At 32.3% G+C, this 15,859-nt stretch overlaps 1 protein-coding gene across 4 annotated transcripts in view; it reads left to right on the top strand.

Annotated features, from left to right (window-relative positions):
• Positions 1-15,859, top strand: part of LOC129232274 (protein tyrosine phosphatase type IVA 3-like) — a 76,657-nt gene that overhangs the window by 57,502 nt on the left and 3,296 nt on the right. For all 4 annotated transcript variants that reach the window (XM_054866468.1, XM_054866473.1, XM_054866467.1 and 1 more), the window contains exons 2-5: positions 4,017-4,353; positions 7,663-7,755; positions 11,674-11,804; positions 11,942-12,016. In XM_054866468.1, coding sequence (XP_054722443.1) covers positions 4,240-4,353; positions 7,663-7,755; positions 11,674-11,804; positions 11,942-12,016 — 413 coding nt within the window. In that variant the 5' untranslated portion in view covers positions 4,017-4,239. The remainder of the gene's footprint in view (positions 1-4,016; positions 4,354-7,662; positions 7,756-11,673; positions 11,805-11,941; positions 12,017-15,859) is intronic.

Genomic DNA, 15,859 nt, shown 5'->3' on the forward strand with positions numbered 1-15,859 from the left:
TAAAATGACATAAATGAATTACAATAGGATCCTACTCGTTGGGTTCCTTGTTTCTACAAATGGAATGAAATGGAAATGACCAAGAAATTTGCACCCGTCATAATATGACTGTTGATTTTCTAGAATAGGTAATATGAGGCTGTAAATAAGATAAATATTTTATGGCCGAATCTGACCTTTATCATAAAAATTATTATTTGCGTGAACACTTTATAACAATTGAAAAATATATTGAAGTAATAGCACCTGGGATGCTAACGGTAAGGTGGGAGCCTGGGGGTGGGGATAGAACCTGAACTAAAGTGAACGCTCTCCGGTCTGTGCGCCTTCCGATGTGTGTATGTACACTCAAACCTGTTTTTGTGCGGACTTTTTTTTGTGTAGTTTATAAAAATTATTTATAAAACGAGCGAAAATTTTTAAGGGGTTTTTTTTTTTTTTTTTTGAAAGAACATTTTCAAAATCATAGGATCTGACCATTTTTTAAAATAACTTGACTAAGTTTAATATTTAAAAAATAATGCATTAATCGGTGCGCTTTCATTGTTTACGCTTCTGCAGATGACATCACAAATGATGAAATGCCATTCACCGATGTCACTCACAGAGCACAATATTCAATTAGTTTCTTTACTCACAAGTGTTGGCAACTATATGATTGATAGTAAGCGTAGAGTGCAATATGTAATTCGCTTCTTGATCATCATAACGTAGAAACGCGGTAGACAGATGCGCCAAAATACATCATTTGTGACGTCATAAAGACCACGCCTTATTTTCAAAATCAGACATTTAAAAAATTAAAAACTAAGCTTCGGAAAAATGAAAGTTTTTTCTAGCTCCATGTTATTTTTATTTATTTTTTGATTATGCTATGAATTTCCTTTTGTAAGGAAAAAAATCTGCACTTTTTCGAAATAGCTCTTGTGCACTAAACGTTTGTGCATCTCTATGCGTATTGTGCACTAATATACTACTAAAATCTACACTAAAGTTATTATAACATGAGATGTGCTAAAAATGGAAGGGGAAAAAGATAAATGACATTATTTTGGTGTCAGTAAAATATTGGTGCGAGAACCACGGACCCATCGTAGAACCATGTATTAGTCACACTCTGATTTTAAATGTTTTTAAAATTATGTGAATGGTTCATTTTCTCAAATTGTCATCATATTTTTAACTTTTCTATTGTTCTTCTTCATTTGAAAAAGAATATTCCTACCCAGGCCTGTCAAGTGGGGATATCACGGGGGGGGGGGGGCAATTATGACACCCCTAAATTTTACAACCATACTAAAATTAGGCATTATGCTTGTTTTTTCCCGAACACAAAACCTTTGCCCCCCCAGCGAATTTTTAAATGTCGGACCTGTTCCCAAGCGTACATTTTTAATTAAATTCTATTCGTTGTAAAATATACACTACATTACGAGCGAAAAGAATGGCAGTTGTTAACGTAAATTCCTATACCCCCCCCCCCCTCTAATCCCCATCAGGGTCAAAAGGGGCAATGAATGACCCTCTCAAGTTTTGCGAAATGAATGTATTTACAGATTGCGGAGCGTGTTTTTTTTTTTTTTCGATGTAATTTATTGAGCAGAAAAAAAATTCGCATGTAAATGAGCATGTTAAATTAGAAATGAGGGCTGCCTGCCATATATCATCAATCTTAGAACTGTTGTATCCAAAAAGGAAACCCCAAGGGATTTTCAATAAAAAATTTGAAAATTATTCAAAGCTTTCAAAAAAAAAAAGTTTGAAAAAATATATTAAGAATTACGCATTAATATTAAAAAAAATCATATGTTTTCTGTGTTTAGTTAAAATTTTTTATTACGCGTAATTTTTGATATAATATTAAAATAATGACAAGAAATGCTCTTCACCTTTGTAATACAATGTTTATTCAGCACTTTTTCTCTTCATTCCTTTTTTTGAAATTGAAATTTTCGTCAAATGACGTACTCCCGACAATAAGTCGAGAAATCACGTATTCACAGATGCCAAAGCGCCAACGCTCACAATCACGCCAAGTGGAAACAAAAACAGGGGTAGCCAGTGGGGCCATGCTTAAAATCATTATTAATCATTTGAGAGACATAACCATCTAATGTTGAACTTAATGGATTAACAAAAACGTTTCCGATTCGATCCATCGCGACTCCAAACCATTTTCGGTTCAACTTACACACAAAAAATTTGATCCGAGCATTGATAATTTAACTAAGTTTAACAACTCATACGAAATGACAGAAATATAGATGCTTATCATTTTCATCATAAATGAACTATTAATAATCATTTGTTTATGCGGCGAGTGGGCTTGTTTTTGAGCGCAAATGTTCTCAAACCGTTTTGTCATTGAAAATATTAAGATATTTTTAGTGTAGTCTGGGCGTTCAAATCCGAATGCCTTGATGACGCATTGTTAATTCCTATTTTCTGTGTGTGTGTGTGTGTGTTTTTTTTTTTTTGTAATTTCTAGTTCTGTTTTTGTTTGTTAAAAATTCTATGTTGTCAACATATGCGTGGCTTGAGATACGTTAAAATGTATCTTTAGTCCTTGAATTTTACAATTAGTTTTAGAGCTAGAAATTATGTTAACATGTGAATTCTTGAAGCTATTTATTTTATTTTTTATTTTAGCTGTTTATGTATTTTTTGGAAATTTGATTTAAGTTATTAAATTTCTGTCCACAGCTATTGACGTCGATATTTGCCGAATCTCTTCGAATAGTAATGCTCCTGAAACGTATGAAAGCGCCGTTATGCGCCAAATCTCTTCATATAGTGGCACTTCTGAAACGGATAATAGCGCCGTTATTTGCCGAATCTGCAGCTTCAAATCGTGGCACTCTTGAATCGCACAAAAACGATGTAGTAATATGCCAAAATTTTGTGAATGTTAAAGAGTCTTGTATCAAGAAAAAACTGCATGGAAAAATATTTGACCATGTTTTCAGATAGTGTAAACACAACAAAATTTTTTAAAAATGATTTTTTTTAAAATCACTTTTGATATTTTTTTTTTTTTGAATTAATGTTTGTTCTTCATGAGCCCATGACGTCCGTATGCACGCATGTATCTCGCATAACTCTTAAACGGTATGGCCTAGAAAAGTGACATTTGGTATGTAGACTCCTAGTGGGGTCTAGTTGTGCACCTTCCCTTCTGGGTGCATTCGGATGTTCCTAAGGGGGTCTTTTACACCTTTTTGTGTGGAAATCATTGTTAATTTCAATGCTAACTCAAGTGGTGTTATAATTTGTCAAATACTTGGCGATATATCGCCAAGCTTTTGGCCGCCAAGTTTTGTCGCCAACTTGGCGAAAAATTTGGCACTTTCTTTTCTTTTTTTTTTTTTAATTTTTAAGTCTGCTTTTAATTCGAACAATGTTGGTGATATTTAAAGAGCTAACCACTGAATCACATTAAAATTGCCAATAATGGGGAAATAAATCTGTGTAAAACGTTTTTTTGCTTTGGTTAGCAAGAAACTAGGGATGAAAATATTTAGTGTTTCCTTGCTTACTCCAAGGCACCATTATCATTAAATTGGCGTAAAAGGAAGTCATGTGATGCACACATCAGCTCGTTTAGAATAGTGTAAAAGGTTTTTGTTTTATGTGAACTGGAACTAAATCAGAACTTATTACATTATTGTAAACAAATTCACGCTTTGAAATTATCCTAACTAGTGCTAGAAAAGGCTCATTTTATCCTTGAAAAGACCTTGAATACTGCCGGGGAAAAAATTTCAATTCGGTGAACAAATTTTGATTTGCTTTTTCTCGATATTGTACTGTTAGGCGAATGATAGTTTTAGACAGCATTTGAAATCATCAATGGTCCGCTGGTGGAAGATCACTGTAAGTCAATTCAGAGACTATTGTGAAAAGAATATTCAGTTGTTTGCAAGATCAGTGGTTGATTGTTGTCATTTAAGTTTTAATTAGTTTTGATGATCACTTTTTAAGACTTACAGTTAATCTTTTATTTCATTTCATTTCAGATCTCTTCCACTGCTTTTCCCTACTTGATGGAGTTCTTGGCAATTTACAAAGGAGACTATTGCCAGGCTCAACACAAATAAATTAAGTCTTAATTCTTCTGAATTTGGATCCCAGTTGCCATTCCGAAAGCAGTGATCTGAAGTCGAATATCCAGTGGAAAATTGTTTCAGAGATATCTAGCCTCTTCTGTATCAAGATTTTGTTAATTGGTTAATTCAAGGAATGACAATGAAGCAAAAATTGATGCGACCAGGACCTTCTGAAATTGTCTTCAAAAATATGAGATTTCTCATAATGGACAGGCCCACTGATGCTACTATTTCATCATTCATTGAGGTAAGTGTCTTACAAATACATCCTTTATAGATTTAGTTGCTTAAAATTAATGAATTTATTATGAGCAATATACAGTTGAACTCTGTTAATACGACCACGGTTAATACGAAATCACGACTAAAATGAGCACTTTGTTAATTTAGTTTGGCTTACTCTTTAATTACATTAAAAATGTCAGATACTACGTAGATCAAAATGAAAGTTTTGGTTAAGAGGAACGAAACTTCTAACCTCTTCCTGGGAACAGAATCCTGATTTGAGTGCTCAATTTTCTTTTTCAGCAATTTTGTGTCACTTGAGAAAGCTCTCCATGTATTCCTTAATCCTGTGAGTAACTTCCAACCCTTTTCTTTCAGTAATCAAGTACTACAGCTATTCTGTCTTTTCCTGTAGGCACTGAAAATTTTAAGCGAAAGTGGAACTGCTGTCAACTCAGGCATTATCCCCCCCCCCCTTTATGGCTCATTCTCCAGAAAGCGTAACATTTGAACGCAAATGATTTTCAATTTCGAAATTTTTTGTTTTCTTCTTATTCTTACATGAAAGTGTTACCTACTAGAAGTAACCATAAGCAATGGCCCAGCTAAGTTTCAATTATTTTTCACATGAATAAAAAAAAAAAAAATAATGCCTTGTTCTATGAAAATATAAAAAAAAGAAAAAAATTTTAATGTTTAAAAATCGAGGACAATTTAATATCAAAGTAGTATTTTTGTTAATTGTGCAAAAAATGAGCTATTTTAATGATTAGTGGGAATATAATATTAAGCTCTCTTAATTGAAGTACGGCTTACTTTATAGTTATCCTTTTAGTTCAAATGTGTGTTAAAAATAGTATTTAGTAAATTTGTGAATATACTGGCAATTCATAATTTTGGTAGAATGCCTAATATTGCTGTATTTCCCCTCCATCATTTATTTTCACCTCAGGAATAATGACATTGATAAGATGTGTCACAGAAGTGAGATTCATGGAAGTGAGGAATTTTCCATTAATGTAGGCATAATGGATACATTTTTCAGGGAAAGATATTTTTTCCTTCATTGCTACAATCTGCACTTGTTAAACGTATGAAAACATGTTCACTTTTTTTTTACATTAATTTACATCCCTGAAATTCAAGTTCACGGTGGTGAGAGTTCACAATAACCACACTTTAGTTTTTCAAACAAAATCTATCCTCTTGTTTTTCGACAAAAATCTCACAACTTCTTTATGGCTGAAAATAAACAAGGGTATCATGGAAAATACAACCCTTGTATCATGGAAAATAAAATGTGATGTCATTACTGCCACATGTTAATGAGAAATGGCGTTATGTGTTTAGGTAACGGAGGTGAGAATTAATTGTGTGACATATGATAACTTATCCTACTAAAACGAACTAAAACACAATATTAAACAATTAAATATACTTAAACATTTAGTATTTGAGACGCTTCTGAAAGGAATAATAAATAAATAAGTACATACTTTTAATTAAACAAGTTATTAAGCAACATAAACAGTCACACCAGGTGTGTGACATACCACAGAGGTGAGAATTCACATGCTGTGAACCAAAAATATATTAAAATAAAAACTGTTATTAAAAAATTATTGGCAGGTTTAAATAGATATATTTTTGGTGAAATTAAAAAGCATTGTTAAGTGAATTGTTCCTTAAAAGTTTTAGAGTAAAAGACATGTGACAGAAAAGTTAAACTTTTTGAAGAATGACCCTTATATCGCCTGCCTCTTCTTAATCTTGAACCCCCCCCCCCCAGTTCTTAATTGTTAACTGTCTAGGGTGTGAAAAATATTCTCGGATACATTGAGCGATTGTGTGTAGCCAAGACTTCTGCTATTCTAAAAGAGTTAAAGCTCATTGCACCTGTTTACCTTTTGACAGGTCAATCTGCTTGGGAATAAAAGTCTTTTTCATTTGGGTATTATCACTTGTCCTCCTATTATCACCTGTCTTCGAATTGATTCTCCAGTTATCGCTAAAAAGTTTTACACAATAAATCTTACTGTTCCACTATCTCCGACCCTTCTATTTAGTCTCCCATAGAATATCAATATAGCAAGGTATTTCATGCTGTAAATAAGCTTACCTTTTTCTGGTTCATGCAAGAAAATATTCTGTAGTATCTATCCTGCCTGGCAGTCAGACGTTTCTAATAAACTGAATGTTGCTTAAATTGGTAGCCCATTAAAAGCAAAGGATGGCGAGCATAAAAAGAAAAGCACTATCAATTTGGGAAAATATAGACATTATAAATGAGTTGCATTTCAAAGCAATTCTGTTTTAAATTTACATATGCATTTTTATTTTTCCCCATTATAACAGCTAATACGAACAAATTCATGAATTTTTCATGAATTTTTGACATTTCCTATTAACTGAGTTCAGCTGTATATATAGAGTAAAAGAGATTTGGTTTTATAGTTTTGGGAACATCAAGAAAATGTGGAACTAAATGCCATGCCTAATATTTTCATGTACTGTCAACTCACAATGACTGAAAGCCTCATAACTCGAATATTCCTTTATCTCAAAGTTGCCATTCAGTCCCAAAGTTTTGAGAAGGCTGTGAGAACTTCCCCCAATAACTCCATGGTTTTTGCCGACCTCCTGGGACTTTGTGTTATCAAGAATTGACTGTTTATTCAAATATTAGAAAGTTGATTCTTCTAAAAGAAAAACTAATAGCCCTGAAAAGTATTTAAAAATCGGATATGATCTTGAAAAGTATTTGAATTTTACAACAATTTGGAGTATCAACTAATTTGTCTTATTTTGACTATAAACCACCAAAAGCCCACAAGGCACTTTCACTCCACATTTATAATGATGGGGGTAAACTAACTGAACAGATTCTTGTATTATGAATCTAAAATATTTTCCCGAGATTTGTCTCAATTTTGAAAATGCATTGTTCAATATTTAACTTACAAAAAAATTTCAATTTCCTTGTTAAAGTGTACTGCTAACTAGTTGTTTTCTTTTTTAGAAATTTGTTGATCTGTAAAATATAATTTTAAATGTGGTATTTTTATCAGATAAAAGGTGTTGTATTGTTTTTGTTCGGAAAGATGTTAAATTTACGAGTATGACAAGATTTTATACTTTCTCTTTACTGAGCTTTCCAATATCCAAGGATATACCATCACTTCCCAATCAGCTCAGATAATTGAGGTTTTGTTGTATTTTGGAAAATATTTTGGCTAATGACGACAGTGAACCCAGTAGATACATAATCTAAACATTCACATTATTTTACATGCTTTGTATTTGTTGTTGTTGACATTGTATTAATTCTTAGGAGTTAAAGAAGAAGAATGTTACTGAAGTTGTCAGGGTATGTGAACCAACGTATAAGACGGATGCTTTGGAAAAGCATGGAATTAAAGTCTTAGTAAGTTTATTTATGAGCGCATGTTTTTACGTTTAACACTTACGTATAGATGTTCAGGGTCATCCAAAGAGGGGGACGAGCGGGGCAATCGCTTGGCCCTCGGTGCCAAGATATGAAAGGGTGCCATAAACTAAGCTTTTACTACATTTCAAATTCTTTTTAGATTATTCTTTTTTAAAAAATAGTTTTTAAAATCTAACACGTTAGATTTCAGATCACATGTTCAATTATGTAATAATTGATACAAAAATGTTCAATACTCTACCAAAAAACGCCCAACATTCTGTATGTGGGAAAGGTTTGTCCGAAAATATTTCGCCCCTTGCGCCATCTTCTCTTGGGACTTCTCCTTGGACTGTTTTTTCCTTATCTGAAACAGTTTCTTTTGTTATTCGTTAATATCATTTAATTTAAATTGTGTGTGCCAATTTTCAACAATTTTAAATAAAAAGTTTTCTCCTAGCATTATTGATACACTGCAAAAAATATTTTATCTTTATCGTCCTATGCTACTTTTAAAGAATCTTTTGAGCTGTGCCAAACGACTATCCATTTACAAAACAAGTTTATATGTGTGTTCTACATTCCTATTAATAAAGGTTACCTGCAGCAAATTTGTTTAGAGCAATGAGTTACGAGTATTTTTTTCCCTGTAGAGCCGAATGCTAAATTTTTGAATTGGGCTAACAGTTGCTCAGATAAAAAAATTAAACATTCCACTAAAGTATCTTTCAAAAATGCTTCTAACAAGAAAAGTTTTATTCAAATTAGGTTATCCATCTAAAAGTGTTGCATTCTTATAAAATATTAGGTCTTCTTCTATTTTTTTTTCCAGAAAAGTGCAAAAGTGTTATGCTAGTATTTGAATTCACTAATTTCCAAGAGAAAAACCTAAAATGCTATAATTCAGCTAACTCCCTTGTTTGATATACATGGGCGAATCAAAAATGTGTTTGTATTTTTATTTTTATTTTTTAATTATATACATGCAGGGTGGCGACAGAACAGGGAGATCAGGGAAAAGTTAGGGAACTTTATTAATCAGGGAAAATTCATGGAAATATCAGGGAATTTTGAAAAATAACAAAAAATCAGGGAAAATTGAATTTATGAAGAAAGAAAAAAATTTTTTTTTTGCTTTACAAAATTAAGTACTCTAATTCCCTACGCATTTTCCACCAATTATCTGTTCAAAAAAAAAAAGTAAAATTAATGAGGTTTGATTATACACTGCCGCATATTTTTGCATCTTTTTTCCTCAAAGTCAAAGTATTGAATCTTACTTATTAACCATAGGATGAACTTCCTAAGATTGCTTCTGTGTCTGTTAGGTTGTTTATTTTACCTAGCTTGAAATTTACTTTTATGCTTTCCATGCTACGTAAAATAAAGAACCATACAGGCAAAGAGGAAGCCTTCATTAATGCCTTAGCTCCTTTGCCTTTATTCCATTGTCTTGAAGTAATTAGAGTACTGTAATCACGATTTCAAGAAAAAATCTTAGGTTTTTGAATTAATACTATAAAAACTAAAAAGTTAGTACTTCTTCGTGTTTTTAATTTAATTGCTAAAATTGAACTTTCAATAAAAAAAACTTTGTTTTTTGCCGTTATACTATTTGTTGTCACTGCAGATTATAAAGGTTTTCTTTTCTTCAGACTTAAGTGATTCTTTAATTTTATAACCAAGTTGTATTCTTCTTTTATATATTTTGAAATTAACTAATTGCTTTTTTTTTCCTTTTTTCTTGCATTTCAAAGTTTGTTACAAAAGCAATCTATTTTTTTTTTTTTTTTTTTTTTTTTTTGTTACATACTGAAATTATTTGAAATAGAGTTAACTTGTGTACTTAAGTAAATATCTTTATTTTTTTATTGTTAAAATGCTGTATTCATTCATTAAAACCTATGTTCTTGATTAGAGAAAAGCTCCCTATGAATGGATGTCAAATGGTTTCATTTGTTTTGCATATAAATACACATATGTTTTTAAGAGTAATTTTAATAGTTTCTTAAAATTCTTACGCTAAGTGGTTTCTGGAAGTAAAGTTTTTTTTTAAATTTTCCATAATCTTTCCATTGTAGAAAAATTTAATATACTGTTTTGTAGGGTTTCCCCCCCCCCCCAAAAAAAATTGACTTGATATGTTTTTTTTAACCATTTTATTTAAAAAGTAGCATTTTTTTAAAATATATCTTTAGTTCAATAACTTTACACAACTTAAAACGTTTAAAATACTGCATTTTATACAAACATACAATGGATTTCAAGTAGAGCAAGGAAAGAAAACCATTATCATTGGTAACGTAAATCAGGGAAATTTGGTGAACTTAATCAGGGAAATCAGGGAAAAGTCAGGGAACTTTATTAATCTGGGAAAAGTCAGGGAAATATCAGGGAATTTTGAAAAAATAACAAAAAATCAGGGAAAACTGATTTTATGAAGGAAAAATTTTTTTTTCTTTACAAAATTAAGTACTCTATTTCCCTATGCATTTTCTGCAAATTATCTGTTCAAAAAAAAAAATGAATGAGGTGCGATTATATACTGCCGCATATTTGTGCATTTTTTTCCTCAACGTCAATTGAATCTTACTTATTAACCACAGGATGAACTTCCCAAGATTGCTTCTGTGTATGTTAGGTTGTTTATTTTACCTAGCTTGAAATTTCGTTTCACGCTTTCAATGCTATAAAATAAACACCCATACAGGCAAAGAGGAAGCCTTCATTAATGCCTTAGCTCCTTTGCCTTTATTTCATTTTCCTGAAGTAATTAGCGTACTGTAATCACGATTTCAAGAAGAAATCATTGGTTTTTGAATTAATACTGATAAAAGCTTAAAAGTTATTACTTCTTTGTGTTTTTAATTTAATTGCTAAAATTGAACTTTCAATTAAAAAAAACCTTGTTTTTTGCCGTTATACTATTCGTTGTCGCCGCAGATTATAAAAGTTTTCTTTTTTTCAGACTTAAATAATTCTTTTATTTTATACCCAAGTTGTATTCTTCTTTTATAATTTTAAAAAAAACTAATTGCTTTTTTTTCTGGTTTTTTTTTTCCCTTACAATGTTTTTTTTTTTTTTTTTTTTTTTTTGTTACATACTGAAATCATTTGAAATAGAGTTAACTTGTGTACTTAAGTAAATATCTTTATTTTTTATTGTTGAAATGCTGTATTCATTCATTAAAACCTATAATCTTGATTAGAGAAAAGCTCCCTATGAATTGATGTCAAATGGTTTCATCTGTTTTGCATAAATATGTCAATTACTTATATAAGAATAACTACATTACTTTTATTCTTTCACTATTACTTGTTATTCTTGGAACAATTATTATACTGTTTGAAAGTTTAGTTCAAAATAATTTCAGTTACTTTTTAGTTCTATCATAAATACACATGTTTTTAAGAGTGATTAAAAAAGTTTCTTAAAATTCTTATGCTAAGTGGTTTCTGGAAGTAAAGTAATTTTTTTTTCTATAATCTTTCCATGTAGAAAAATTTAATATACTGTTTTGTAGGGGTTTTTTTTTTTTTTTTTTTTTCAAAAAACTTGACTTGATATGTTTTTTTTTAACCATTTTATTAAAACTATAGCATTTTTTAAAAATATATCTGTAGTTCAACGACTTTACACAACTTAAAACGTTTAAAATACTGCATTTTATACAAACATACAATGGATTTCAAGTATAGCAAAGAAAGAAAACCATTATCATTGGTAACGTAAATCAGGGAAATTTGGTGAACTTAATCAGGGAAATCGGGGAAAAGTCAGGGAACTTTTTTTTCACAGTTCTTGTTGCCACCCTGCAGAAGCAAGGCACTTAAAGCTAATCTGTGTTTTCCACTGGAGTCAATAGGTTCCGTATTTTAAAAATTTTTATTGTAATTTTATTAATATTTTTTTAGGATTGGCAATTTGATGATGGTTCTCCTCCTCCTGCCAAAATTATGAATGATTGGTTTGATCTGCTGAGAAGAAAATTTAAGGAAGATCCAGAATGTTACATAGCTGTACACTGTGTTGCGGGACTTGGAAGGTAAGAATAATCATATTGTATAAAGGTTTCTTTCTCTTGACTTTTTAACTGAACATTTCTCTACAAAAAGGTTGTGGTTGTACTACCACAATGTTTGAACTTGAACCGTAATTGCAACCTTTTAATATTTTTTACAGGGCTCCAGTGCTTGTTGCGATTGCCCTCATAGAGTTGGGTATGAAATATGAAGATGCTGTCGAACTAATTAGAGAGTAAGTTTTTACTTAAAAGCAGTGTTTCTTAAAAGCGAAAATTCTGTAAGAGTATGCTCATTGGGGTCATGATCAAAGTCATAAATTGTTAGATTTTATCAGAGATCCTTTCCTGAGCTAAATTTATTTTCTCATTGAAATCTTGTTATTAATGATAAATAATTCTATCAGTTTTTCTTTCTTTCATGTTTGTAATTCTCATATAAATAATAGCCAATGACTAAGTAGCCCGCGTGTTTTAACAATGAAACTCGCGCCACGGTATGATAATTTGATAATATGTTTTGATATATATAACATGCAGGGAAATGCTTTATCGTCATAAGACTGAACTCGATCCGGTGATTAACTGTTTTACTGGTAAGACTGTCATTTTAGGAGAATGAAGAAACGTAAAATGACCGCTATCTACTGGAGTTAATGTCTAATCCCCTGGAATTAGGGTTAAACTGCCAAATTTAACTTAAACTACCAAAATATCACCAAACAGGCAATCGCTGCATTCAAATGTACATGAAGCAAATTTTCACCCGTCATACCATGACGGGCGACCTTTTAGTGTTTAAATAAGAACCTTGATTTATATCCATGTAGATGTGCCAAGTTAATTTATGAAAAGTCATGAGACACATGTTTGTCAGTTTATGGTAGTACTATGGTACCTGCCTTGCATTTAGAGCCCAAACTTTACTTCTTTTATATTAAAGAAACAACTAATGGATTATTCTGAAAGAGACGAGGAAAAATATCTCAGAAAAAGCTTCAACAAATTCCAAAATCAAGCAGTTACTTCATTGATAATGTGCTACAATCTAAAGAGTTTTAATATTCTTGTGTGAATTTATTTCATAACGGAAATGAAAACATAATCTCGCTATTTGATTTATTTCCTTTTAAGTCTCCTAGTCCATAGCCACCCCATTTCCAACTTTGTAAATAAAACTGTACGTGCTAGACATGCTTGGGCAGCCCACCTCAAAATCAGTGGTTCCCAACCTGTGGGTTGCGATCTCACATGTGGTCATAAAGCGTTTCTTATGGGGTCACTACATTATTCCTTAGTTCCTGTTGTAAATATGTTAATTGTGTTGCACATTATTTTTCACATCATTAAGTTAAAAATATTGGCTTTTAACAACTTGTATTTAGCCAAACTGTATTGTAATGCAGTATAACAGCAATCCTGATTCAGAAATCAAATCGGAATACAAGAACTTTGAATGTGTAGAAACGTATGTTATAAATTATACTAGAAGCTACATTTTACTGATTTCTAAAGGCATATTGGCTATGGGGTTGCTAGTAGTTTGGTCAAAAAGGGATTGTGACATGCAAAAGGTTTGGAATCACTGAGTTTTAGAGGTTCAATTATGTGGTTTCCATTATTTGTGAATTTATTGATTGTAGTCATTATGTTGGATAACTTGCAATGTATTTCTGTTCCATGTGAATGAAAAGTCACAGAACATCACTTACTTCTCTTTTACTGTAAGTTTCACTCAATACACGAGTTCAGTTCACACAGGGGCCATTGATCAAAAAACGAAGCATCTCCTTACGCGCTCTCACTTGAACTATGAAAAAACTCAACGTCCCTGTATGAACTGAAGCGCTCTCTAGAGCAGTGGACTAAATTGCTAAACATTTCTAAACATACCGCACCCAATGAAACTTTGGAGGGGGTTTCCATAACAGAATTAAACATAATATTAGATTAATTAATCTAACAGAATAAATGTGCTTAAAGAAATTGCAGAATATGAAAAATAAGGAAACAACTAAACATTGAACAAATAAACACATTGAACAAATTAGTACAGCGAAAAGATGACTCTCTACAATGCTGAAAAGAAAAAACTGAAAATATTAGTAAATACATCGAGCAAAAAGGTCTGTTAGAGTGTTCAACTATGTAACAGGTAATGGACACAGCTTAGAAATTGGTCTCACTAGTTCTCCGTTCTGCCCTCCGCAACATGAACTTTGTTATCTTTCCCTGGAAATATTTTCTGAATTCTGCCCAACTTCCATTGCAGCCATGGTAAATTATCGTTTTTTATGAGCACTAAGTCACCTATGTCGAGATTTGCTTTAGCCCTACACCACTTGGATGCAGCACCACTGCAGCTTTGTCAAGTATTCTTCCGACCACCGATTTCCAGAAATGTTGAATCATACGCTGAAGTAAGCGCCATCGATAGCAATGGCTGATCTTGTCACAAATCTGTGGTTGCGTCACTGCAGTTAAAGGTCTCCCGATCAAAAAATATCCTGGTGTGATAGCACTTAGGTCATTAGGATCGCTTGAAAGTCCACAAAGAGGTCTTGAACTGAGACATGCCTCTATCTGAGTTGCATTCGTTTTCAATTCCTCAAACGTTAGACTTGCGTTACTTATTACTCTTTTAAGATGGAACTTAAAGGACTTCACCACGGATTCCCAAAGGACTCCAAAGTGTGGAGCCGAGAGAGGATTGAAACGCCATCTGATGTTATTTGTAGCAAGGATCGACTCTGGATTCCAGAAGATCTCCCATGAGCTGTTGAGCTACCTTTGCACTATTTTGGAAATATGGGACACATCTGTGTATGACCTTTCTCACAGCATTTTTAGCTGAAAGCACACAGAATTTTTATCGCATTGCTGCTTGAAGGAGTTCCGGGCCTGCATGAAGTAAGGTTAAATGGTAATGAGTAATAATCAAGTCTACTAAGTAGTCATTTTTAAGAAGCAAAATGGGATGTTTTCATTCTTCTGGAAGATTTGAATTCTTCAATCTGCCTCCTACTCGTAGTATTCCGAATTCATCCGTAAATGGTGCCAATGGAATGATTGTGCTGCCGAAAGGAAGCTGTTTTCCGGCGCCCAAACACGAAAGTTCTGCAGAAAAATGAACTTTTTGAATATATTTCACAATTGTCTTCTCCGCATTGTATAACTCTTCAACTGCCATAGAAGACTTCACTCTTTTTTCAGCGATTACCGAACAATTAGGGGAAAAGCATCAACACCATGCAATAACTCGTTTTAATTTGTTCCATGAGGAATATTTCTGAATTATTTCAGTTATGAACGTATGGTTGATCGTTTGTGCAATGGCAATTTTGAAGGTTTTCTTCTCTTAAGAATTTCCTCTGGCAGTGGTTGATCTTCCTCATGCCTTGTATAGGGTATAGGAGGATCACTTAACCATTTCGGGCCATTGAACCACAAGTCACAGTTTCCAAATTTGGATGGAAATAGGCCTCTGGTTCCACAATCTGCTGGATTCCGGAGTCCGCTCACAAAATTCCACTGAATATCTGGAACCAATTCTTGTATTTGGGCTACTCTGTTAGCAACGAAAGGTTGCCATCTTCTTGGTTCTAAATAAATCCATACTAGAGCAATTTTTGAATCGGACCAGGCACATTTCAATTTGATAGGAAAGTTCAAATGTGGAAGAGTAGAATGTAACAAATTAGTAAGCAAAGGGCCCAATACAGGCTGATTTTGCTACCGTTTTTCGGTACCTTCACAAAAATCTTTTTTTGAAATCGGTACTTTCACAAAAATCAAGTAATAAAATCAGTAACTTCACAAAAACATCGAACATTTCACAAAATTTCACATTTTAAAATATAAAATTTGTTTATCTGTTTAAAACAAAATATACTCATAAAATAAAATTATCAGCAGGTTTATATGAACAATCGCTTAAATAGAAACCTTTTTGTAGTATTTTAACTAATTTTTAGCTGTTTCTCACCAAAGTGTATTTATGCAATATTATCGCAATCTTTCAACATCTGTTTTGAGGAACCGTTTTTCTAATAATTTCCTATATTGTACACAGTACATAG

The sequence above is a fragment of the Uloborus diversus genome, chromosome 1, assembly GCF_026930045.1.
Source record: "Uloborus diversus isolate 005 chromosome 1, Udiv.v.3.1, whole genome shotgun sequence".
Classification (NCBI taxonomy): Eukaryota; Metazoa; Arthropoda; class Arachnida; order Araneae; family Uloboridae; genus Uloborus; species Uloborus diversus.